The sequence below is a fragment of the Phoenix dactylifera genome, chromosome 14 (genome assembly GCF_051530095.1).
Source record: "Phoenix dactylifera cultivar Ajwa chromosome 14, Ajwa_hap1_PhDact_Kaust_v1.1, whole genome shotgun sequence".
NCBI classification, from domain to species: domain Eukaryota; kingdom Viridiplantae; phylum Streptophyta; class Magnoliopsida; order Arecales; family Arecaceae; genus Phoenix; species Phoenix dactylifera.
Window position 1 is genome coordinate 16989735 of NC_143203.1, and position 25922 is coordinate 17015656.

Genomic DNA, 25922 nt, shown 5'->3' on the forward strand with positions numbered 1-25922 from the left:
ATTAGTTAGATTACTAGATGCAGTGAGTGAAGAGAGTGAAAGAGACACGATGCAATACAAACACAAAAGATTTATAGTGGTTCGGAGCCAACTCTTGCTCCTACATCCACTCCCCAAGCCACACTTGGAAGTTCACTATAATCCTTAGAATTACAGTCGGTTGTTTTACAAGCTCACAACCCAACTTGTTGTTTTCACGAGGTCACAATGAAGGCTCACCGACTAGAACCATCCAATTGTTTTTCCGGATTCACAATCAAACCCAGTTAGTTTTTCCCGGTTCACCAACCACAACCTTACACCGTTGGTTTTGTCTTTGGCTCACCAACAAACCTTACAACCCTTGATTCAATCTCCTGATTGCATCAAGTAAGAAAAAGACAAAGTTTAAGAGTTCACAAAGAAAGCTTCTAAGAAGCAAGTGTGAGAACAATATAAGTAAAGTAGAGTTAGAAGCCCTCAAACAGATTATAGATGAGGAAGTGGGGGCTTCTCGATTTCGGAGTCTCCTCTTGAAAGTACCGAAGGTTGGAGGACAGTAGTAGAGCCTTGAATGCGAAGGAAGCACTTTTCGGTTTGAATTGAATACGCTTCTTCCTTCTTTTGCTCGGATTAACTCTCTTGAAGCTCTTAGTGGTTGATATGCTTTAATGCTCAAGTAGAATAGCTCTCTTTTTTTTTATTACTGTTAACTCTGGCTTTTTAAGTGGTTCCTTTCGAAAACTAGCTGTTAGAGAGAGATTTGAAGCCGTTCTGTCCCGTCTGCACATCCTGACAATGTATCCGTTGGGATCGGAGTCGACCCGTGCGATCTAGAGTCGACTCGGCTGTTGCTGGAGTCGACTCGCGCTTTACTAGAGACGACTCACCCACTATTCAGGATTTGAATTAAAGTGCTTGTCTTGTCCTGGAGTCGACTCGGACCAAAATTGGAGTCGACTTGCCAACATCTGGAGATGACTCGGGCACTTAGGGGTCGGCTCGTTCTCAGGGTTCCAGAAATCCATCTTTCTGTTTTTCTTCCTCGAGTCGACTCGGGCTTTCTTGGAGTCGACTCGGGTTTTCTTGGAGTCAACTCGGCTGTCTTGAGAGGCGACTTGAGATCTTCGGGAGACGTCTCGTTCTTAGAGGCCGGAAAATCGATTCTCTATCTTTTGAACTGATCTGCCTCGGAGTCGACTAGGGCCTTGTTGGAGTCGACTCGGCTGACTTGGGGTCGACTCTAGAACACTTGGAGTCGACTCGTTCACAGGGTCTCCGAGATTGGTTCTCTGCCTTTCAGACTGCTTTCCTCTGGGAGTCGACTCGGACAAAATGGAAGTCGACTCGCCAAGCGTCGGAGTCGACTCGCAATCTTCTGGAGTCGACTCGGTAATAGGGTCTAAAATCCATCGTTCTGTTTTTCTGTCTGTTACCCTTTGGAGTCGACTTGGAACCATTGGGAGTCGACTCGGCAAGCATCGGAGTCGACTCTCAACCTTTTGGAGTTGACTCGTTAATAGGGACTAAAACCCATCGTTCTGTCTTTCTGTCTGTTCTCAGTCAGAGTCGACTCGAAGAGTTCCGGAGTCGACTCGAGCTTGTGCCAGAAATGTTAAACCACCCGGACTTGACTCGCAAAGTTCCGGAGTCGACTCGTGATGCAGACTTTAGTTCAAATTAAGTCCAACACTTAGCCAAATTACTTTGAACCAAAGCTCGAGGCACTTAAACAGAAATTCACACATATTTGCCTGAAACACTAGATTGAATTCATTATATAACATAAAATATACTCAAATGCTTTGAGCTCATCAAAATCAATTAGAGGTTTACTCAATCACTCCACAAATATAAACAAAGTTGAGTTAGAAGCCCTCAAACAGATTTTAGATGAGGAAGTGGGGGTTTCTCGATTTCTGAGTCTCCTCTTGAATGTGCCGAAGGATGGAGAATAGTAGTAGAGCCTTGAATGCGAAGGAAGCACTTTTTGGTTTGAGTTGAATGCACTTCTTCCTTCTTTTTTTTGGATTCACTCTACGGAAGCTCTTGGTGGTTGAAATGCTTTAATGCTCAAATAGAATAGCTCTCTTGTTGTCTACTACTGTTCACTCTAGCTATTTAAGTGATTCCTTTTAAAAAATAGCCGTTAGAGAGTGATTTGGAGCCGTTCTGACCCGTCTGCACAATCTGACAATGTATCCGTTGGGATCGGAGTCGACACACACGATCTGGAGTCGACTCGGCTGTTACTGGAGTCGACTCGCACTTTACTGGAGACGACTCGCACGTTGTTCCAGATTTGAATTAAAGTGCATCCCTCGTCCTGGGGTCGACTCGGACCAAACTGAACTTGACTCGCCAACAGCTGGAGATGACTCGGGCACTTAGAGGTCGGCTCGTTCTTAGGTTCCAGAAACTCAACTTTCTGTTTTTCTTCCTCGAGTCGACTCGGGTTTACTTGGAGTCGACTCGGCTGACTTGAGAGGTGACTCGAGATCTTCGAAAGACGTCTCATTCTTAGAGACCGAAAAATTGATTCTCTGTCTTTTGAACTGATCTGCTTCGGAGTCGACTCGGGCCTTGTTGGAGTCGACTTGGCTAACTTGGGGGTCGACTCTGAAATACTTGGAGTCGACTCGTTCACAGGGTCTCCAAAATTGAGTCTCTGCCTTTCAGATTGTTTTTCTCTGGAAGTCGACTCGGACAAACTGGGAGTCGACTCGGCTGATATGGGAGACGACTCGTAGACTTCGCCAGACGGCTCGTTGACAGGATCTCAAAAACTAGCATTCTGTCTTTTGTTTGTTACCCTATGGAGTCGACTCGGGATCATCTAGAGTCGACTCGGCAAGCATCGGAGTCGACTCTCAACCTTTTGGAGTCGACTCTCAACCTTTTGGAGTCGACTCGTTAACAGAGTCTAAAACTCATCGTTCTGTCTTTCTGTCTGTTCTCAGTCGGAGTCGACTCGAGCTTGTGCCAGAAACTCGCAGTGTGCAGGAGTCGACTCGCAAGGTTCAGGAGTCGACTCGTGATGCAGACTTTGGTTCAAATAGAGTTCAATACTCAACAAAACTATTTTGAACCAAAGCTCAAGATACTTAGAAAAAAATTCATAAAGATTTACCTGAAACACTAGATTGAATTCATTAGAATAACATAAGACATACTCCAATGCTTTGAGCTCATCAAAATCAATTAGGGAATACTCAATCACTCCACACTTTCCGCCTTCCTCCTCTTTGTACTCATAGTGATAAAGTTAACCAAATCCACAGCAACACGAAAGCTACCTCCGAGCCCATGGAGGCTCCCTATCATAGGTCACCTCCACCACTTGCTCGGAGCTCTCCCTCACTGTGCCCTCCGTGAGCTGTCGTGGCGGCATGGCCTCTCATGCACCTCAGGCTCGGACAAGTCGATCTCATTATCGTCTCCTCCCCGAAGATGGCAAGAGAGATCCTGAAGACCCACGATCTCATCTTCGCGTCGCAGGACAAAATACTAGCTTCCAAGTTGTTCTATGACGGCGCTGACATCGTCTTCGCGCCCTACGGTAGCTACTGGCGGGAGCTGCGGAAGATATGCGTTACGAAACTAGCGTGTCAAGTCCTTTAGCACACATCGACAAGAGGCGATGTCCAACCTAGTGGGATATATTGTTAGCACGCCTCTTAATTCTAGAAGACTTGATGTGGCCACTTATCCCACATCAAGATAAACCTCATTTAAATACTGATTAAATCTAATCAAGAAAGAGGTTATATTGAGTTTATCTTATTTGGTAGTTTTTGTAATGGATGGAAACAATTAGAGATAAATCTTATGGATAAGGATATGGGTCCCTTACCTAGCAGTATAAATAAGCTTGTGGATCCATCACCTAAGGCACTCAAGTCCTGCATAGGTTAGAAGCTCCGGATCTCCTCTTCTCTCTCTCTCCCTCGCATGTCTCTTTCTCTTTCCCTTCTCTCTTGTGTGGGTGCTTAATTAAGGTGGTTTTGGTGCTTAATCTCAAGGGTGCTTAATCAACAATGGCCGGAGGTTAGTAAAAATTTATTTGGTTATTATTATTTCGGGGCATAATATGCTTACATTGTGGTATCAGAGCTGATAAACTGCTCTTCTATGACCTTCATAAAATTCTTTGTCTTATGGCAATCAGGGATCGAACCCCTGATGCCCTTACTGATATGAGACTTAATGAGCATTAAACTTAAGCGATTAGATTGCTTCCACTGCTCATAACTGATGTAGGACTAAACACATGCCCACACGGTCCTCATAAATACTCAAATAGTATAAGATGTAATGCATACTTATAACTTGTGGACTGCAGCTTATTTAATATTCAAGCTTAGATCATCCAGCATCAGGCCAATAATAAACCAATAATATCATGACACCACGTCCTGTTGAAGATCAATAAAATTATATCTACATAAAAGTTCATGTACCTTATCATTTTAGAATACAAGCAAATAAATCTTTTTATCAACTAACCTCTGAAAACTTGTGACCAACTTTAGGCGGTTCGTAAATCACTGCATTCACTGCACTAACCATTTCCGTTGGTGATGTGAATCCATCATTTTTCATATAAAAGAGGTGCAACGTTCTGCTCGTCTTCCAAAATAGGTCCTTGCAAGCTCTTGGAACCACACTTCCCTCATTCTGCAACACTAGTCTCAGCAGTTCTGCTCTGCTAGAGTCAATTATGCTTTGAATCTCCCTAATAGCCTCTTCTTCGGAAATGGAACCGCGACTATGAACAATACGAAGCGTCACACTATTCAACTTCCCTTCTTTGCCTTCCCTCTGCCAAAATACTCATTAGTTTCAAAACAAATTATCAATCCACAACTATAGGCAGAGCTTCATTGCAAGGAACTTAATGTCCACTAATATGGTAGCCTACAATCACCCCTAAGCAATTTATTACATAGAACTAGATAACTACTAAGTGGTTAATATATTAAGTCTGAGGTTAGTCTAACTCTTAGGAGGAAATCCTACTTTATTCCATTTTACCTGCGCTATTTGGCTTGTCCTTGTTATTAAAGAAAAACACCATCAAATTTGTTAAGACATCTTGCCCTTCAAGGGAGGAGGTATTATTTGGTAATATGAAGCATAAGTGGAAACTATTGGGCAGGACAAACTAACAATTGTGGCTATAAGGAGAAAGGTTTTCTATAACTAAAAATATAAATAGTGTTGTCGGAGAATTTTGTTCATTATTATGCTCATCTCCTTACTTTCTCATTATTTCAACAGTTGCTCGATCACTTCGCCTTCATCAAGGTCATTCCTATACTAAACAGTAAGTACACATGTTTTTTCAGATATGTTTGTCCATAACTTCGCCTTCATCAAGGTCATTCCTATATGTTTTTTCAGATATTCCACAGGTTCTAAGAATTTACAGATGTAGATGATTAGACAAGATTCGAAAGGCATTAATGTGTGAAAGTGGTATCCAAAACAATTGGTAAATATGTCTTAGGTTAAATGATTTTATTGCTAGAAACAGGCTAGATACATTCAAGGAATTTGGTGATGGAATACTAAGAGCCATATAGTCTAAAGAAGAAAGTTCTATATCAAAACAAAGTCCAAATTAAAAAATTAAGCACCATTATATATACAAAATCCTTTTTAAGGCCTCGCACGAAGGATGCCAATGAATCTCAGGAAGATGGGTGAACCAAGAATCATCAGTATTAATTTGTATCATTGCACATAAATGTTATGATACTTGGTCCAAAATTTTTAAAGATTTAATTTTGCAAAAAAAATACTTCATAAATGAAATTATTGTTGATATTTGGAGCATAGTACTGTTAACGTTTAGAATGAGCGCTTTTACAGTACAGAGTAAAATAAAATGCACATCCAAAATCTGATGCTGTTAATAAAAAAAAGAATACATATTTTAAATGATCAAAACTTGTTTATTCATAAATAGAAATCCATCAAATATAATCTTCAATAGGAACCTTTTTTTATTTTGCATCTTTGAAATAGCTCCTGAAATAGAAAATCAGACGTATACTGGATGGTACTGGGCATACCCTGCTGAAATAGCTCCTTGAAATAGAAAATCAGAGACATCTATTGGTTAAACATGCATGCAGGGGAATTGAGAAAGGAAAACCAAACAATTTTAAATGGAGGTGGTGTGATGAAATGAGAAAATGAAATCTGTGTCAAAGAACTAAAACATGGATGGGAGATAATAGATAAATAGGAAGGATGAATCCAATAAAAAATACAGGGGAAACAGGCTTGAAGGCTTGCTCGTCTCAAGTACATTATGTACATGAAAATGCTCATGTATGCAAGTTAAGAAGACATGCTGAACGAAGCATAAGCAGTTTGAATCCCTAGATTTGTCATATTTGAAGGTTCTGTATGATGTCCCTGCAGCAATATCTCTCTGGTAATCAGATCATAATATCTTGTCCAATGAAGTATATATTGGACGTAGAAGAAAAAAAATAAAAAATGTTACCTCAAAACTTTGCATGTCATTAATGAGACGCCCGATGATGCCGACTAGTTTGTTTAGATTATGATACTCTGGACCACCAAAGGCATCAACTGAAACCTCCTGTCCAACAAAATAGAGTGTCGAGAAAATCGTGGGTTCTAAAGCAAATGATATGTACCCATTTGCCATATATTCATCCATTGTGGGCACTGTATTGGTCCTTGCCCACTCTGACTCTTTCATCATTGCTTTCACCAATGTAAGCCACTGTCAATTATAAGGCCAAATGTTACAACATCGCTCATAAACTTATCTAAAAATAGACTTGTGAAATCACATCTCACTGTCTCAACAATATGGTCGGTCACGCAACGCTTTTGCAAGGCAGATGCTTTGGCTCCGATTTCGTTAATTGTACTGTAGAGAGCCGAATATAAAATGTTGACTCGTTCAGAGCAAAATTGTTTTTCATGATTTCCATCCCACCTGTTATAGATTTGAGGAAAAGAGCTGGATGATTTATATACCTAATAACTTAGAGCAACCACCAGGGTAACACCAATTGAAAAAGAAAATAAGGCATACTTCTCAACCAATGATATAAAATTTACTAATTCTTCTCTAGATCCTCCATGGTCAAAAAAGTCATCAACGACGACGGTTAGCACGGTATTTTTGGCCCAAGACATACGAGCATCAAAACTTTCAGGGGAGAATATCATAGCCGCAGCTGTGAAATAGCAATATATCTGTTTCTGCCGAGCAAATTCTAGCTGATCCAATCTGTTTTCTTTGACCCAACTGTTCAATTAAAATTATCAACATACATTGAACTAAGAAAAGGAATAGGCTTGTGTTTCACTTAAAAGTGAGGAAAGAATATGTACCTCTCAATATGTTGGAGTTCTTTGCGGTATATAGACTGACATAAATTGAAATCTTCCAGTGCCAGTTCTAACAGATCCTTGTCATCAATGCCAGAAGACCTGATAAATGGTTCAATGCATGAATCATAAGTGCAAACGGAAGACAGGATTTTCTTTCCAGACAAGTTAATACTTACGTATATGATGTTTTGAGAACCTGAAGGTTTTCAACTTTAAAGTTCTCAATATAACTCTTGTGCTCTAGGCGTTCCAAGTTGGCATAGAAGGGAAATTTAAGTGCATAATCCACCTGAGATGACAAGAATTTGAGTTATGAAACTTCCATTGCTATTTCCAGATGTTTAGAAATTTTCTGTCCTGAACATGCAAGTACATTGAGTTTTTATAGGCTCAAATCAAAAACTTGCCTCCTGAGAAAGAACTTGGAGTCCATGCTCTGAATTGGGGGATAATGCCTCTCTCAGAATATTACTTGACAAAGAACCAAGTTTATCGAGAACCTGCTCATTTGGTAAGATTTTGATTTGCGATGCCTTGTATAACTCTAGAACTGTTTTCATATCTTTCAGATGCCCTTGGATTGAATTGAAGAAAAAGCTTGCATCACCAAATTGAGATAAGGCATCTGCATAACACGTCAACATATTATACCAACACTAAAGATAGATAGATACCCCATAGTAACCACAATTCGAAACCCTACAGCTTGAAGCAGAAAGTACCTGACGATATACCAAATCCATTCATACGTAATAGACGAAATGCCATGGCACATGTAGCCATGTCTGCATTGATCTCTTCATCATTATTTAACCAGCATCTGAATGATAGCTGAAGTCAGATTTGTAATGAGAATGGTACTATAAGATGTTTTAACTTCTGAGCATGTTTTAACCTCACTACCTATATATTCTGTCCAAAATGTTCTTTATCTCAAAACTAAAATGTCGAGCGACTCCAAGCCTCTCAATTTTGTCAACCACACAAAGAAGGGTATGAATATCCCTAGGATATGAAGTAGGCACTGTACAGAATCAACCGCAAAAAAGTTACATCTTTTCAAAAGCATGAAATACTAGCAATACAATGTTTTCAAAATGATAAAACAGTGGCACTTACCTGAACTGCCAAACTTCTGTAGAAGCGAACGCAAGTACTCAAGGGCTTTTGCATCGTATATATGGGTCAGTGCAGCAGCCGTTGTGGAAGGTGAATTGAACAGAGATCCATTTTCCCTCTGATATTTCATAACCTCTTGCCAATCTTGTGACTTGCCCAATCCTTCAGCAACATATGCCAGATAGGCTTTCCTGCCCTCAGAACTGTTTTCAGACACTCTGAACGAAAGTACATGAATATTACTATTTAGCAACTACAGGAGACAAAGATGTAATAGTCAAAAAGATGTAGATGTTAAAATGAAAAAATTAAGTAATAAGTAGTGCTATAAATACTAAGAATTTTATAGCATAAGAAATTAGCTATGGCGATACTCCAGTAGAATGTTCTGCTACTTTCTAAAGATTGTTTGATGCAACAAATTAGTAAAATGGTATGTATTATACAAAGGTTATCTGGATTTTTCCACATGATTATTCATTGGGAAAAAAATCCAGAAAGGTGCATGAGGTACTAAGTAGTTTATGACTACTCACAATTTCCATTTGGTATCGATCTAAACCTGTAGGTACCGGTCGGAACCAAGTGGAACTACTCTTACTGCCTGGTACCAAACCAGTATTGCCTGGATTTGGAACTACCATGACTTGGAAGGAGGAAAAAGTATTGAGAGCCTACCTTGGTACGAGGTGCATATGAAGCTGGTAGTGTACTGGTATAGTTTTGTAGACCTTGCCAGTAAGTACCCAAAAAACTAAAAAGTTATTTGATTTCATCATCCCCAACCTAAATCTCCAATTATAATTTTATCTTATTTTGGTTCGCTGGACGAACATAGTTCCAAGTTGTTACTTATTCGATGAATTTTTTTGTAATATTTTATTGGTTACCTCCCAGAGATCCTTAATATTTAGTAATGTCCATTGACTCTCAATTTTCATCTTCATCTTTTCACCTTAACATTTGCTAATGTCCTCACTTAACACCTAATTCCATGTTATGCAATTTCTAACCCATCCACTGTTCGCTAAAGTCCAACACCAAGCCATCTGTAAAGCTAAGACTTCCTTTGATGTGATTATGAATTACAACGTCATGCAGGTAGAATTATTTACTCAAACTAATATTGTCCAGTTATATTATTTCAATACTTATAGGACACATGCATATAGCATATGCATATTAACAGTCTTTATAGAGATACAAGATTTTAGATTAACATGATGAACAATGAGATAATCAAATCAGAACGTAGTATGCTATAGTATACATGTCTTGTCATGAGAAGATTGCTTATGAAAAATTGGAAAACATGAAGAGAATCCTAAGATATAGATAACCAAGGGAACCACATACCTTTGCAGCTCTAAATCTCTCATGTGAAACATGACATCTATGTCATTTTGGCTAATAGGAAGATCTAAACCCATATCAATGGCATATCCAAGCATTCCAGGAAATATGATCTCAAAGCCAATAGGAGAATGCAACTTCTCATCCATAGCAGAGGAAAAATAAGATCCAACAAAGTGGAGCCCTGCATTTTCAGGCATAATGTTCTGTTTTAATGCGCATGCAGTAAAAAAAAAATTGCATATGATCTTGTGTTCTTTGAAGATACCCCTTCTGACATGTTCTTCACCAATATTCCATCGCTTTAGTGCAAGTACACAGGCTAATGTAGAAGAGAGAGCATCCTTGACAAGAGAGGGGTGGAGACCATGAATTCCCCAAGAGCCATCAGGATGTTGATTCTTTATTATCCAAGTAAGACACTCTGGGAAGCATGGAGACTGCGGAAATTCTGGCAAGGGGACCATAGCTACCCATGCAGTGTCATAGGAAGAAGATGAAAGATCAACATTAGGTATCTGCTCGCTGATTCTTTTCTTTGATACTTCATCTCCCTATCATTTGATTTGAAGGTTTTAATTCATGCGCAAATGCAGTTATCACATTAACAGGAACACGAAATTGGCATCATACCAGAATTGGAATATTGGCACTTCTGCTCCTCTTCATTAATCCATGACCCATATATGCTGTCAAAAGTAGAACAAAAATCAAGAAGAATATGGAAACTAGTTAGAAGATAGGAAATCAAAGATCAAAATGAAGAGAGCTAAGCCACTGGGAGAAATAGAAAAAGGAAACGAAATATGATTGCTGACTTGCAAACAAATTATTAGCACAAACAATTAATAATATATGGCATAACGCTTGTTACTTTTATCAAGCAATCAAACAAGTATGCTACGTTTTTTAATACTATTGTTGTTTCTGAGTTATCATTCAATCATGACTAGTGTTTCCTCCCCTTTCTTTTCTTTTCGCTTTCTTTTCTTAATAATTTCTTTTGTAAAAAATACAAGTTCTGAGTTTTTTTCTTCATGTTTTTTTTCTGCGTGTAATTTGTTCTGCATTGCCAGGGGGCCTATTTTAATTTAAGCTAAACCTTCCTTCCATGGCCGATCATAGCGAGAGGATGATTGCGTTAGATAAAATCGACAAATAAATGATCCAGCCATCTGTTGAATGGACCTTCGAAATCTGATCATCCGATAGTTATGCATCTTCCAAGTGTTACAGTTGCACAGAAAAGCCACTAAATCTAAAGGGAATGTAATTATGTATAGCAAAGTAAATGGTGCTAACCAACAAACACCTGCTTACGTGTTATGGGGACTTCAACTGAGAAAAGAAGATCCATATTTCCCAGTTGAGATAACAGATAGGCATTTTCCCATAGCCAGGTCCATTTAAACAGCCTGTTTTGATAATTAGAAGGATTTGCTTGGATCTTCCCTATTCTGTTCTCATCATTGGCAGAGTCAAGGGGGTATGAACATAATATAGTCTATACTTTATATAATAGATTCAACTTCCATAAACTTATCATTTAGTCATCATTCAAATGCATAAAGCCCATTCTAGGCTCTCCATTATCATATCAACATTACAAACTCCAAAAGTTACCATTTATTATTAAGTTATATTAAAAAAAAGGAACGGAATGCACCTCCCTTCACTGCTAGAAGGGGGGAAGTGTCTCAAGTGTATCTACTAAGCATCCCAAGTCCTTTTCCCTTATTTTGCAAAGTTGGAAACTTAAAAACATATGAATGGATGCGTATCCTAGAAGTATCTGATGATTATCAGTAGGGCTGCAAATGGGTCAGGTTGACATGTGACCCGACCCAACCCGTTTTGGAAAATCCATGGGACCAGGTTGGATCCTAAAATTGGACCCATTCCATTTTTCAGGTCAGATCTGGGTTTACTGAATTCAGATCTGACCCACCCACTTAAAATTTGGATTAGTTTGGATTTTCAATCCTACGACACGTCCCGACCCAACCCGAATCTGTAAAATTATTTGGGTCTGCGAGCTGCAGTAGTATATTTTATGCTGACAATTGGTATACTAGATATTCTTTCCCATGCTTTTATCACCTTTGTAAGGTCTTGAGAGATGTCTATCTTCTTTGTCCTTGTACAACAAAACTTTGATGATATTTGGTGTCGTGGAACAGTTGAGGAAAATTTTTTTTTGCCATGGCTAGAGTCAATGAAAGTAAAAGGGTTAAAATTTCGTGACAACAACATGGCGACAGATTTTATGGTAAATGAGGATATTGGATGCATTTCCGGAGTTGTATGTGGGAGGGAGATTTATGAGGCTGATGCATTTATCCTTGTTGTAGCAGTTTCTACTCTTCAGTCTACTGTAATCAGCAGGTATCACTTAGTTCATATCACCTTCCAGAAAATGTCAATTGCTTCAATCTTAAATTTTTTTTTTTATATGGGATCCCTGGTTGTGTTTCGGTTAGACTACCACCTAGTATTACAAGGTAAACTATCCTCTGAACTCCCAATGTCCTGTTCTTGTAAAGCCTGCAATAAGCCCATAACAATTGCTGTTCATGTGCCATTGTAATGGAACCTCTCTTTATAATACGTCATATATGATAATTTCAGATCTCTGATCAGTGGTTTTCCTGTAGTTCTCGCTACAATCACGGCAAGATTTTCTAAATGTTCTTAGCTTGGATACAATTGATGTACTCTCTCTTAAACTAAGATTTGATAGGAAGGTTTGCAAAATATGATTCTTCTTCTCTTAGGCAGCAGGCATTTTTCAAGTAAAACCAAAGTACTGACTCCAAATACTATTAGGTTGAAATTCCGAAGGAAGCCAATGTTTGCTTTGGTTTTAATGAATCGACTGGATGCACTTTCTTCATCTTGAACTCAATTTATGATGAATACTCGCAAGTTGATACCCTTAAGCTCTACTTATGGTTAAGAAGAGCTGGTGTGTGCCCCATGATTTCACAATCCTAGAGCACAGACTACTTATGGTATGCCAGTGGAGAACTCCTCTCCTCCCGCAAGGCCGGCGGCGCTGGAAAGGGGCCGGGCCGCGGCGGACGCTGGAAGAGGGCGGGCCGTGGCCGGCGACGGCCGCGGGACGCGGGAAGGCGCCCTTCTTCCTCGTCTTCGGCACCTCCCCACCGTGGGGGTGGGAGCGGAGGCACTCCCGGCGGCACGGCTGCGGGAGGAGGCGGGCCGCGGTCGGCAGCGGCCGCAGCTGGCCGTTTTCTTCTCCTTCTTCTTCGCGGGGATGGGAGATCAGGAGGGATGGGGGCATTTTCGGCATCTTATTTTAAAATAAAAGGTGCTCAGGGACCCAGCCAACAAGGACTTTTTGTTATAGAGAAGTCCTCAGAAGGGTGGGGAATTAATTTTGTTTTTTTCCTTGAGAAAAGTGAGGCGGTTATCCCACGCCCAGCGGACCATATGAGAAAATGGTAGTCAATTATCATCATAAGACTGACCTATTAAGATAGATATAAACCAACAGGATTGCTTGATGCAATGATTAATACATCTATAACATACTATATCCTGCCGAATAAAAAGTTACAATAAGAGCTACATGAGGTTCGAGCAAGAAAAAAAATCTCCAATTTACCATACATTTGACACAAATAAGATGAAAACTCAAGAACATATGAAACATAGAATCATAAACTTGCTCATCTTTTTAAATAGCACTACTGCAACCAAGGCTCGGAAAACAAATTGATGTGTCTAGATATCATTTTATTTGACTAAATGGAAACTTGGAACTTTACGTACCTGTGAGACCTTTAGTAGCAACTGCTCTTGTGGAATGCGTGATCCTCAAACTAGGCATATAGATATTTGGATATCCAATGCCACAAACGGAACTATAGACAGAAAGAGAGAGGAACTGCATCGCCATTGAGCTATGGTTTGGAGTGTTTCACTGTGAAAAGGGAAAGACATGCCAAGAAAGATCAAAGGATAAAAACAAATGGGAGAAAAGTCAAACAAAAAAGTAGGAGAAAGAAAGCATAAGTGAATTTGTTTTCCCCTTGGCACCTTGTATAACATAATCCTAGCTCTGCCCCTAATCATGCCATTAAAGTTGGCCATTTTGTCTACTTGATACAGATACAAGAGACATTCAAAACGGATGTTTCTTTGCTTTTAGTTATTTCAAATGTTGTAGATCAAACATGACCCATGCACACCATGCCTATCATGAATCTTAGCTCAACACTCTCTAGATACCTATTTGTGTGTTTGTGTGCCTGGTTGGCCCAATCGCCCTTAAAAGGTGAGAAACTATTTTAAAAGGTGAGAAACTTTGCATACCCTCTTGAGAGCTTGAAACTTGCTCGCATGCCCCTTTATGAGAACCTAATTTGGCTTTAGCAAGGATTCTAATATCTATGAACAATCAAACATAGCGAGAGAGGGGGAAAAATGAAAGAGAAGCATTACCAACGTACGGCGAATGGACGCAGATCAGAGACAGGCACCAAGAAGAACCAAGAGAGAGAACGAAGAAGCTGCGGTGGGGAAGGGAGAAACAACGTAAATAAATAGACGGGAACACTCTCCATGACCGCATCCGAATGCTAGGGCCCAGCTTGTACGAATCCACTGGTAGAAGTCCTCCATATTTTTTGCTAAAGAGAAGTCCTCCATATTGGGCGGAAAAAAATTTATAGAGCTATGCGCAGCTTGTCAAGAACCCACACATCCGCGTTTCCCAAATAGAAGGTCGTCGACATTGGCTTTGCTGAGATTCATTGCTAAATTTTAATTTTATTAAAATTTTTATTTAATTGGTGATTAATTTTCATAACTTTAAGATTTTATTTTTAGTTTTATTGTATTTAATTATTTCTTCTAAACTAGTTATGCTATTGATTTTTTGAATTTGAGTAGGAATCAAATATCTTATCCTATGGCATCCTATTTAAAAGGACATTTGTCTTGTAATATGAGAAAAGAGAGAAGGAAAAAGTGAGAGTAGTCGTTTTTGGTGAGAAGTGAGATAGATCTTTTTATGTGGCTCAATTTTTTAATTAATTTTTTTCCCTTCTAATTATTATTTTCTGCATCTCTTTTCTATTTTTTGTTTATTATTTATTTTAAATCTTGGGTCGGCACGGGCGATCTACTTAACATGTCACACTTTAGGTGCAAAAAAATTTCATTTGTATTTGAAATTAAGGTGGGAGGTGGTTTTCTTTTCCTTGATGGTGAGAATAACAAAACAACTTTTCTGGAGACTTTTCAATGCTTGGAGATTTACCAAATAATATGGTTCTACTTGATTCTTCTACATGGACAGTGGATACAATCATCTACGTCAAGTATCTCAGACAGCACCCATTCATATGATTCTCAGCTTGAGAATCTTCCATCTGGGTGGGCTGTATGTTACCAAAATTTGGCTTGCCTTTAGGGTAAGATCCAAAGAAAATCTTAGCCATTGCCAGCATTCAAGATTTCGAGGTCAACAATTCTCCTCCAGCTTTGTGGTGAGGTCCATTGGTTGTAACAGCAGTTAATTCGTAGAATGAAGACAAAACTATTGGACTAATATTATTCTCTAGCAAGATTTCACTCAAACATTTACTTGGACTATATTCCCCGCGTGCATATAACTTACCAAGCAAAGCTCCGAAAACAATGCAGATAAGTTGATAAAAACACTAAAATCCTAGAGCTGCCATGACTTTAGACACAATCAAATCTTTTCAAACTTGTCGGCCCTGACAAGAAGCGGAGACGTGGATCATGCATGTCCACATGCACCCATCTGAAGTGTAGAACAGCCATCGCTTTTGACAGTCCTATTGGTCAGGCTGTCCTTATGAATCAAGACGTAGGGTGAGTGCTACAATTAGGTCAAGTGATGGTGATTCTGATCTTATCCTGACATGAATTGGCATAGGGCATATGATTTTGACGTCATCTGACCATTTCATGTTGGAACTAAGTCCAAGGCGACCAAAAAGATCGTCGGAAACGGTTAAATTTTGTTGTGAGAAATTAAGTTTTTGGTAAGCCTTTTATTTAGATTCATTTATTTCGTATCCCCGATTCATTCTAGTATTTCATCTGCAAGGACATTTTGTTACGAAGCCAATTGCAGTTGAGTCCATTCAATTTAACAAAATAATAAGAAGATAAGGAATTTTGAAGGCTCAAGGACTAACATGGCTAAAGCTTTCATGACTTACACAATTAATTTTGTTACGGCCCTTGCCCGTTAGATATTCGGAGCTTCTCTTCTGCAGGTTTTACTCTTCAAATGCCGCATACCTATCAGGGAGGAAACTGTGCTGCGAATGGACTAGTGAGACATTTAATAGAGATAGAATCAGACTAGAAAAACGAAATAGACTGAACATGTACAGTGAAATCCTTTTTTTTGGGAAATTATGTGTAAAGTATTTAGATCCTTTTCTAGTAGTTAAATTACTTAAAGTAGCAATTACTTTTTAGAGCCACGGTAGCAAAGATTTCTAAGATTTGTAATATGTCCCTCAGATTGAAGTGCACGTCGCCAATTCCAAGCGCAACAAAATCAACAATGGCTCCAGCAAGAAAGTTACTCAATGGAGACTTCAAAGCTTTCTTTCGTTTCATCACTTGATCCTACACTATAATTGCTGCTTACCTGATTGCCGAGTCTCTTGTCACGTCATTGAACCTCTTTCGTTGCGGTCAAGAACACGAGGCCCTAGATTGTAAAATAGACGGAGCTAAAAAGCATGGCTAACTCTCACGGTAATCCTTTGATTTTTCAAATTGGATGTCTTTTCAAGTTGATTGTTACACCCCAGACTTGGCCGCATTCCTATCAATGAGAAACTGATCAAAGCTCGGGACTTTGAAAGTGCACTAGATTTTTTGATGATTCTTTCAGTTATTGGCATTTTAGATATACAAGTTAGAGTATTTGATTTATGTTGATATATAGTATTTTGAAACTTAAGTTTGCTTTGAATAAATTATTGAATTTTTTTTTTAGAAATTTGCCATTGCTTTGATATGATTCGCAGCCTTGTATGCCTGTACGGTCCGCCGTGCATGCATGCGGCGTCTGTCGCGCTCCGCACTCGAAGCATGACACCACGACCACGCTCTAGCTCGTGATCGATAAACCATAGTAACAAATTTCTGCCCAAGGTAAGGCTCTGATGGCATCATATTTTTGCTTGTGACTAGGCTATCCATAGGATCGCATTCCTGCCTATGATGAGGCTCTCCACACCTTTGACACAATTTATCCTAGTAGTATTTTATACTGAAACTCTAACAACCCCTAAGATCCGGCACTAGAGGATCTATTTGGTCGAAACTCTTTGCGACTGTATGGTTCTTCTAAGCAACTAGAGGATCTATTTGGTCTAAACTTTTGCTCATACACCATGACCCATGGTTCGTGGGTAACATTAGTCAAGGTTCAACTTAGAACATTAATTTTGGAATATTCAAAATCAGCTCAAGTAGCTATCAATCACCAACTTTCCAAATAAATTGAATAGACCAGCAGACAAGTATGCTTTAGAGTTTAGAGTTTAGATTGAAGTGCACATCGTCAAGTCCAAGCGCAACAAAATCAACAATGACTTTCTTTCATTTATCACTTGGTCCTACACTATAATTGCTGCTTACCTTCTTTCGTCACGTCATTGAACCTCTTTCGTTATGGTCAAGAACACGAGGTCCTAGATTCTAAATACACGGAGCTAAAAAGCATGGCTAACGGTAATTCTTCCTTTGATTGTTACACCCCAAACTTGGTCACATTGCTATCAATGAGAAACCGATTAAAGCTGGCAAGTGGAAATTTTGAAGTTTCCACTCTGACTCTTCCCAGGCCAGCTCAATCAAATTGGCAATGGCTGCCACGGCAATTCCTTCTTGTCGCGTATGAAACTTCTGACTGAATGTTCTCCATCCAAGGAAGAAGAAAAGAACTTTCGTTTATTCTATGTAACTGGGAACTTGTGGGCAATGAATTTTTTTTGATCTTGCTGCTAACTTTTTGTAGAAAAAAGTTATTGCATGTGAAAAGAAATCTCTGAGGTGCGAAACATCTTATGCTACTTTTTTCATCATAATTTCTGCAACAATACTCTGAAAAAAAAAATATTAGTTAGATGACAGGCATCAGAGAAGTTTTTTTGGATAGGTTTGTAGAAAGGTTCAGTGTGGTTAGGGAATAAATTTGAATAAAGTGAGGGGATAGCTGCCAAATTGTATATGCTTCCAAACCTTGACATAACCAGCTTAGCTTTAGCAGGACTTTGTTGCGGATTGAAGACGAGTGGGATAGAAAGGAAGCATAAGAGTTTAGTAGCTAAAGTGAAGGTCAGGCAGAAGGCTTGGTAACTAAAGGAAGGTCTAATCAACGGTGCTCAGATAGTAGTAGATGTAAGTCCGGATGGAAGTTCAAACATGAGAGTTTGACTTGTCATTATTGTTATAGGCAAATATATATTAAGACTAATTATTATAAGTTAAAAATTAAGCAATAGAGGGATCAAAAAAAGAAGGCAAAATCTGCAGAAGCCAGTGTAGCAAATGGTGTTTCTGATGGTTCCGAAAATTTTCTCACTAGATCCAAAGATGAATGGATTCTAAATTTAGGTTGTTTCTACTACATATATCCCAATAGAATGCTTCTCTACGAATCAATTGACAGTAGAGTTGTGTTGATGGGCAATAATGCCCCAATTAAAACAGTTGGAAAAGGGACGGTTCAAATTAAAATGCATGTGGTGTGATGAGAACTTTAACATCATGTTTGGCATGTTTTGATTTGAAGAGGAATCTCATCTCTTCAGGCATCCTTAATGCTAACGAGTACAAGTACACAGCTAAAAGGGGATTTATAGAAGTTAGTAAATGTGCCTTGATTATAAAAAAAGGTGCTAAAAAAAAGTGCAATCGAGCTGAGCCGAGTCGAGTAGCTAGATGCTCTTCGATTCAATTAAAAATACTCGAAATTGATCGAGCCTTAATATACAAGCTCAAACTCGACTCGATAAGAAAAAAGCAATACTCAAGATCGTCTCGACTCAAATCAAATATCAGCAAAGTCAATAAACTCGATATATTAGTCATGTGTCATTGATAATAGTTAAACTTAACAGTGCTAAATAAATATTTTATTGTCATCAGATTAACAAGATCAGGCTCAGTGGCATTTCCGAGTTTTCACATTAAGAACTTCTAATTATCTTTATGATTTTATACTAGACACGTGTGAGAATAGGGCCTTAATGGGCTGGAATAGAAGAAGCGAAATAGGGGATCGAGATCGCGATCCCCTGCTCCGCCTTCCTTGGGCGAGATGGAGCAGAGGCACCGCGGGCGCTCAATGGCAGCCCCGTAGCCGCCCTACGGCCACTCTACAGCTGTCGATTCCGCTCAACCGCTGCAAGAATCATGGCAGTGAACGAGCCGAAACCCACTTATAAATTCCTCTGCCACCGAGCCACCACCGCCGAGCCTTCACTCCTCCCTCTCCTCCCTCTCCTTCTACTCCTCCTCTGGTGGCCGGCATTCCACTCCGATCAAGCATCGTCCAAAGACCTTTTCGTGATCCACGTTTCTCTCTATTTTGAGATTGGCTTCGAGCCTCCACTACCGCTACCGCCGTGAGATCCGCCACTTGACCGCCAGACTGAGCCACCCTCGGCCGAGATCCATTCCCTCTGTAGACTCGTCGATGAGCTCCCCCCCACCTTGTTCTTCTATTCTTAGATAATCTATGTCAGACCAAACCAAGATTGTTCTTAGTTCCTTCCTCCCCTCCGGCCACCGCAACGGCCACCGGCCGCCACTGTGGTCAGGTGGCTGTCGACCTCTGGCCACCTAGGCCCAGCCACCGTTGGAGCCTCCTCTTCCCTCCTCCCTCTCTTCCTTCTTTTCCTCATTCTTCTTTGTTTTCTCAATAGGATGAAGAACTCCTATTTTGGCTCGTGATTATTCATATGGGCTCTCTTTGAATTTGGGCCCAGTTCATTCATTTTGGGCTTTGATGGGCCGTATCCATTTTAGGCCATGTTCACTCTGTTGGACCGTATCCATTTTGGCCCTTGTTGGGCCATACCCCTGTTCATCCATTGTGGAGTGTATATCTTTTGGGCCCTGTTGGACCCTATTCACTCTGTTAGGTTGTGTCCATCATGGGCAGGGCGGCGGCTCAATACATTCTGGGGCCTAAGGCGAATCCAATGAACGAGGCCTCTTTTTTTTAATAATAATTTTTTTTAATAAATATAAAATATTTAAAAAATATATATATAAATAGATAGCTATCAAGTATACTATTTCAACAAAGATACATGAATCTAACAAAGATAGACAAAAAGTCTTTTCAATTTAATATAATTCTTGAATGGAAGCACATAAAAGTAATTACTCTAAATGAAGGGCCATGAAACTGATTAAATAACTGAGATAATGCTTGGCAATACTGTTTACCATGTCAAGCAAGAGCCGAATAGGAAAAGGTCATCCCATGGCACTTCATGGTCAAGGTAAAGAAAAGAATTTGTTCATAAAGGAACCTCTCTATAAGAGAGAGTAGGATCATTATGGGAAATTCACTCCATCTAATTAATAAAAGTCCCATCCCACCATCTCCCCTTCAGGTGAGTACCCAAGCGGCAACTGCAACATCACAGCACAGCAGCCATTCAACCCCCTCCCTCCTTTTCTCTCTCTAGCACCCAAGAGGGGAGAAGAAACCGAGAGGAGAAAACTAAAAGAATCTCCACCCTCCAAGAAGTCCATCTCCAATCCCCCTATCTTTCTTCCGGATGGCCCAGCTGGATCAGGAGTAATGTGAGGGAAGGAAAACCAAGACCAAAACCAAAAAAGAGAAGGGATGAAAGATAAAGAGTGGCTTCAGGAGTCTATCAAGCCAGCCAAATCCCTCCTCTCTCTCTCTCTCTCTCCCCACCCAAAACAAAACTGTGAGATACGGGGCTGAAGTCGGCAGCCCTCGCCGACTTCAGCCCCGATTCAATTCGGGAGGAACCGGAACAGAGGATCGCGATTGCGATCCTCTCCGGCTCCTCCGGGGGACAAACGGGGCAAGGGCACCGCGGGTATCTCGCGGCGCCCCCCCCAGTCCATCCGCGGCCAATTCACGGCCGCGGATCTCACTCGACCGCCGCGATTTTCGCGGCGGAGGGCTATTACGATGGGGAGATAAAGCCCATCTTTCCCTCCCTTAGGGCCACCACCGAGCTCCCTCTTCTTCCTCCCCCCTCTCCTCCCTCTCCTTCCTCTGCCCTTGCCTCCCAAGTGGCTGGCGTACCGCCGGATCCACCACCATCACCACCCGTGCCTTCCCTTGTTTTGGAGATTCGCATCCCTCGGTTCCGAGCACCGCCGCCACTGCTTGACCTCCGGATCGAGCCTCCCTCGGCCGAGATCCGCCACTTCCGTCGACTGCCGGTAAGCCCTCTTCCCTTTGTGCTCTTCGATCTTAGCCGATGCATGCTTTCCTCCCTTGGTTTTGGCCCCATGAACCGAGACCATTCTTGGTTGATTATTGACCCCGGCCACCGCAACGACCGCCGGCCGCCACTGCGGCCGGCTGGCCGTAGACCGAGAGGTGGCCGGACCCATGAACCTAGACCATTCTCGGTTGATTATTGACCCCGGCCACCGCAACGACCGCCGGCCGCCACTGCGGCCGGCTGGCCGTCGACCGAGAGGTGGCCTCCGGCCACCCAGGCCGGCCACCCCGCCGATTCCCCCCTGGGTCCTTTCTTCCTCTTCATCTTCTTCCCCTGTCCGTGGGGGCTTGGGGAAGAAGAAGGGCCTTGTCACGGGTCCTGTTCACTGCGGGCCCAACTTGGGCCCGGTTCGAATCCGGAACCCGAAACAAAAAAAAAGAAAGAAAAAAAAAGAAAAAAAACCCGAAACCTGAAACCCAGTTCAGATCCGAACCCGGAACCCGAAACCCAAACCCATTTGGCCAATAAATGGAATTTTACAGTTAAGCCCTTGGCAGTATATTATTTCACAAAAAGGGTCTTCTGTAATTTGTATTTGATCCCTATAGGAAAGATTTATTACATAAATAAACCAATTAGAAGCCAACCTTGGGGGCCCTATTGGGCCGGGTCTATGCGGGCCCATTGGGCCGTGTTCGATGTGGGCCCTATCGGGCCATGCCCATTATGGGCCAACTCTGGGCCCTGTTGGGCCGTGTCCAGTAGTATTATTTTTAGATTTTGTTTAGCTCTGAAATTTACAAAGAAATTAATTAAATGTTAACAGGTGAACCTGATCCGCCTATCTGAAGTAGGAATTAAGCGAGAAGAGGTAAGTAACTTAATACTTCAAGTGTGATTTATAAATTATTTGATAAACTGATTAAGTTTTGACATATGTTTTGCATTCAGTAAATTGGGTCAGGCATGTTAAATTTTTTAAAAAAATCATCTTATATGCTCTGAAATCCATGAAATATGACTGGATAATTTATGAAAGCTATTTTTATATATATGCATTCTCAGCATGGATATGATCTGTTATATTCTGTTCTGGCCCCGCTAATGGGGATTATACGTTGGACCTGTCGACTTGTAATCTGTGAGGAACCGGTTTCGACACCGCGCCACCGGTGATTAGAATAGTAGTTTCTAGACACCGTTGCCACCGGTGACTAACAATAGTGGTTTCTGGCACTTTGTGCAATCCATGCCACTGGGTTACGTGGCCGTAGCCTATCATGTTGAGATTCTGGTATCAGAGTTTTTGGAAAAATGATAATAAGTTTTGAAAACAGTAAAACGATGTTATTTATGATTTATTCTAGTCATTATCCTGTATTTTGATCTCATATGCTCTGACCCCACTTTGGAGTATTTTGTTGCTTACTGGGCTAGTGTAGCTCATTATTTTATTTTCTCTGTTTTTCAGATCCAGAAGCTTGATCGCACGGGATTGGGGAGTGCGTTAGATTTTTCGATAATTTTTCAGTTATTGGCATTTCAGTTAGATTAGTTTGGACATTTGAATTATGTTGGCATAGTTATTCTGAAATTTTGTAAGACTACTTTTGAATGATTTTAAGTATTTTGTCAATTTTAAGCATCTGCTATTAATCCTTAAATAAGTCTTGAACATCTGTATTTGCTTTGATGTAATCCATTGCCTTGCATGCCTGCGCGGCCCGTCGTGCGGGCGTGCGGCGTCTGCCACGCCTCGAGCTCGGGGCATGATAGATTTGGTGGTATCAGAGCTCAGGTTTCAGATTCATAGGGATTATGTTTGAAACAGTCATATTTGAGCCTAAGTTTTAAGATCCTTAGGATTCGTTGGAAAGTTAAGAGATGGGGTAGTAACTAGACAAAGGGATAATGTTCATTTGTTTTGTTAACTATTTTGTATTATTCTGTTTGGATAAATTTTTAAAATTTATATATTTTCACTGAATCAGGATGCCGCCTCGCCGTGTCCGTAGCTTGAATCGGATGGTTGGGCGCTCTCGGGGAAGAGCCCCCACTAACCAAGCGGGCGAGGCATCGCATAACTCAGGGCCCCAGGGTCAATCAACTCCAGAAGCTGCCGCCGGAAATCAAACTCGGGTGCTCGAACTGATCGAGGAGGTCGTCGGGTTAGTACGCCAACAGAGGCAACAACGTCAGCAACCAATCCAGCAGGATGTTGCTCCTCCTGAGCAAAGAAGAAGTATAGCAGAATTCAAGAGAATAGCACCTTCGGCTTTTAAAGGCACTACTAGTCCTCAAGAGGCCGAAACATGGATAGATGAAATGGGGAAAACCTTCAGGGCAATGGAGTGCACCGATGAAGAGAAGGTTAGATTTGCCACCTATATGCTTCAGGATCGAGCTCATCATTGGTGGATGTCTGTGGAGCGCACATTGGCACCCGAGCAGGAGGCACTTACCTGGCAAAGATTCTGCACAGCATTCTACTCCAAGTATTTTCCCTCCAGTTGCCTGAGGGAGCTAGAGAGGGAATTTCTCAATCTGAATCAAGGAACTACGACTGTGGATGAGTATGAGGCAGAGTTTGACAGGCTATCTCGGTTTGCTCCCACCCTCATCATGGATGCGGAGTCCCGGATGAGGAGATTTGAAGAAGGATTGAAGCCTCACTTACGTCGGAGTTTGGACGCAATACACTCGACGAACTATGATGATCTGGTAGACAAGGCTAAGAATCTGGAAATTGTCTGGAAAGAAACATATGATGCCAAAGATAGGAAACAAAAGAAGAGAAGCAGAGATTATGATGCTCGCAGTAGACAGAATTCTAGCAAGACTGCAAAATCACATAACCAATCTTGGCAATCAAGGAAGCAAGGATCTTATGGAAAGACTATTCAGCAAGAGAAGCATAAGTGTGATGCATGTGGTGGTATGCATAAGACCGAACACTGTAGACGATTATCTGGTGCTTGTTTCAGATGCAGCCAGCAGGGTCATAAGGTAGCTGAGTATCCTCAACAGGACCTTCGATCAGTTCAGAGGCCTCAAACTACAAAAAACCAGCAAGTGCAAGCTTCTCCTGTTCCGGCTCAGTCAGCTCAGCCTTCTTCTCCTAAGCAGCAGAAAGGGGGGAGACTGCGCACACACTGTCGTATTTACGCACTGACTCAGCAGGATGCTCAGGCATCCAACACGATGGTGTCAGGTACATTGTCAGTTGCTTCTGTTTATGCTCATACACTAATTGATTCTGGTGTTAAGCATTCCTTTGTGTCATCTACATTTGTGCAAAAACATGAGCTGCCTTGTGTGCAATTAGAGTATGATCTGCATATTAGCACTCCTGTCGGAAGTGGGATGATTGGTAATCAGGTCTGCAAGACTTGTCCAGTTCAGATAGTAGGTAGAGACTTGCCTGCTGACTTAATAGTTATAAATATGCATGACTTTGACATAATCCTCGGTATGGACTGGTTAGCATCACATTTTGCCACCATTAACTGCCATGAAAAATGGATAAACTTCCGGACCCCAGGAGATACTGAATTCAGCTTTATGGGCAGTGGTGCATATACCTCCCCTCGAATTGTCTCCGCTATGCAAATTGAGCGACTACTTAGAAAGGGGAGTATGGCATATATTGCCACAGTGGTTGACACTAGACTATCATATCAAAGATTTGAAGATATTCCAGTAGTAAATGAATACCCCGATATCTTTCCGGAAGACCTTCCTGGCTTGCCACCAGATAGAGAAATTGAATTTGCAATTGATTTGATTCCCAGTACCACACCAATCTCCAAGACCCCTTATAGAATGGCTCCAGCTAAAATGAAAGAATTAAAGGAGCAGTTGCAAAGATAAGGGTGTCTCAGACCTAGTGTCTCATCTTGGGGAGCTCCAGTCTTATTTGTAAAGAAGAAGGATGGTAGCATGAGATTATGTATTGATTACCGAGAAATAAATTGGGTAACGGTAAATAATAAGTATCCTCTACCAAGAATAGATGACCTTTTGATCAGTTAAAGGGTGCTCAGGTATTTTCCAAAATTGATCTTCGTTTTGGGTACCATCAGTTAAAGATAAGAGCTGAAGATGTGCCAAAAACTGCTTTTCGTACTCGGTATGGGCACTATAAATTTTTGGTCATGCCTTTTGGACTGACAAATGCCCCTGCAGCTTGTATTGATCTGATGAACAGGGTGTTCAGACCCTTTCTGGACAAATTTGTAGTGGTCTTTATTGATGACATCTTGATCTATTCTGGGAGTCAGGCCGAGCACGAGTAGCATTTGAGGTTAGTACTGGAAATCCTAAGGCAAGAGCAGTTGTATGGTAAGTTGAAGAAAAGTGAATTTTGGCTAGACAGTGTAATGTTCCTAGGGCATGTAATATCTAAAGAGGGTATCTATGTGGATCCAAAGAAGATCGAGACAGTGGTCAACTGGAGCAGGCCCAACAGTGTTACTGAGATTCGCAGTTTTTTGGGCCTAGCAGGATATTACAGACGATTTGTTGAGGGTTTTTCCTCTATTGTTGCACCTTTAACTCGACTAACTCGTAAAGAAGTTAAGTTCGAGTGGTCAGATAAATGTGAATAGAGCTTCCAGGAGCTTA

The 25922-nt window shown here is 40.9% G+C and overlaps 2 protein-coding genes across 3 annotated transcripts; one reads left to right on the forward strand and one right to left on the reverse strand.

Moving 5' to 3' along the window:
- Positions 1-4366: 4366 nt before the first annotated feature.
- LOC103698812 (ent-kaur-16-ene synthase, chloroplastic-like) lies at positions 4367-14431 on the reverse strand. Of its 2 annotated transcripts, XM_089927221.1 has the most exons (16): positions 14299-14431; positions 13627-13777; positions 10468-10523; positions 10103-10388; positions 9838-10018; positions 8482-8699; positions 8266-8386; positions 8085-8182; positions 7770-7987; positions 7539-7651; positions 7363-7461; positions 7061-7276; positions 6820-6961; positions 6497-6742; positions 4486-4800; positions 4367-4394 (listed from the first exon to the last, which is right to left on the reverse strand). In XM_089927221.1, exons 2-16 carry the CDS (start codon positions 13751-13753, stop codon positions 4380-4382), a joined length of 2451 nt encoding a protein of 816 aa, XP_089783347.1. In that variant the 5' UTR covers positions 13754-13777; positions 14299-14431; the 3' UTR covers positions 4367-4379. The 2 variants fall into 2 exon arrangements, with proteins under 2 accessions (XP_089783347.1, XP_089783348.1); XM_089927222.1 differs by lacking the exons at positions 4367-4394; positions 4486-4800 and adding an exon at positions 5982-6405.
- A 9286-nt stretch (positions 14432-23717) lies between these two features.
- Positions 23718-25169, forward strand: LOC149751374 (uncharacterized). Its single transcript, XM_089927109.1, has one exon. It carries the CDS (start codon positions 23718-23720, stop codon positions 25167-25169), a length of 1452 nt encoding a protein of 483 aa, XP_089783235.1.
- The last annotated feature ends 753 nt before the right edge of the window (positions 25170-25922 follow it).

Bases quoted from the DNA above. Each gene is read 5' to 3' on its own strand.
- LOC103698812 (XM_089927221.1), bottom strand. From the start codon at position 13,753: ATGGCGATGCAGTTCCTCTCTCTTTCTGTCTATAGTTCCGTTTGTGGC. The intron at 7,277-7,362 runs GTACATATTCTT...TTAATTGAACAG, and splicing joins GAACTCCAACATATTGAGAG to TTGGGTCAAAGAAAACAGAT. The intron at 6,743-6,819 runs GTGAGATGTGAT...TATAATTGACAG, and splicing joins CCGACCATATTGTTGAGACA to TGGCTTACATTGGTGAAAGC.
- LOC149751374 (XM_089927109.1), top strand. From the start codon at position 23,718: ATGTCTGTGGAGCGCACATTGGCACCCGAGCAGGAGGCACTTACCTGG.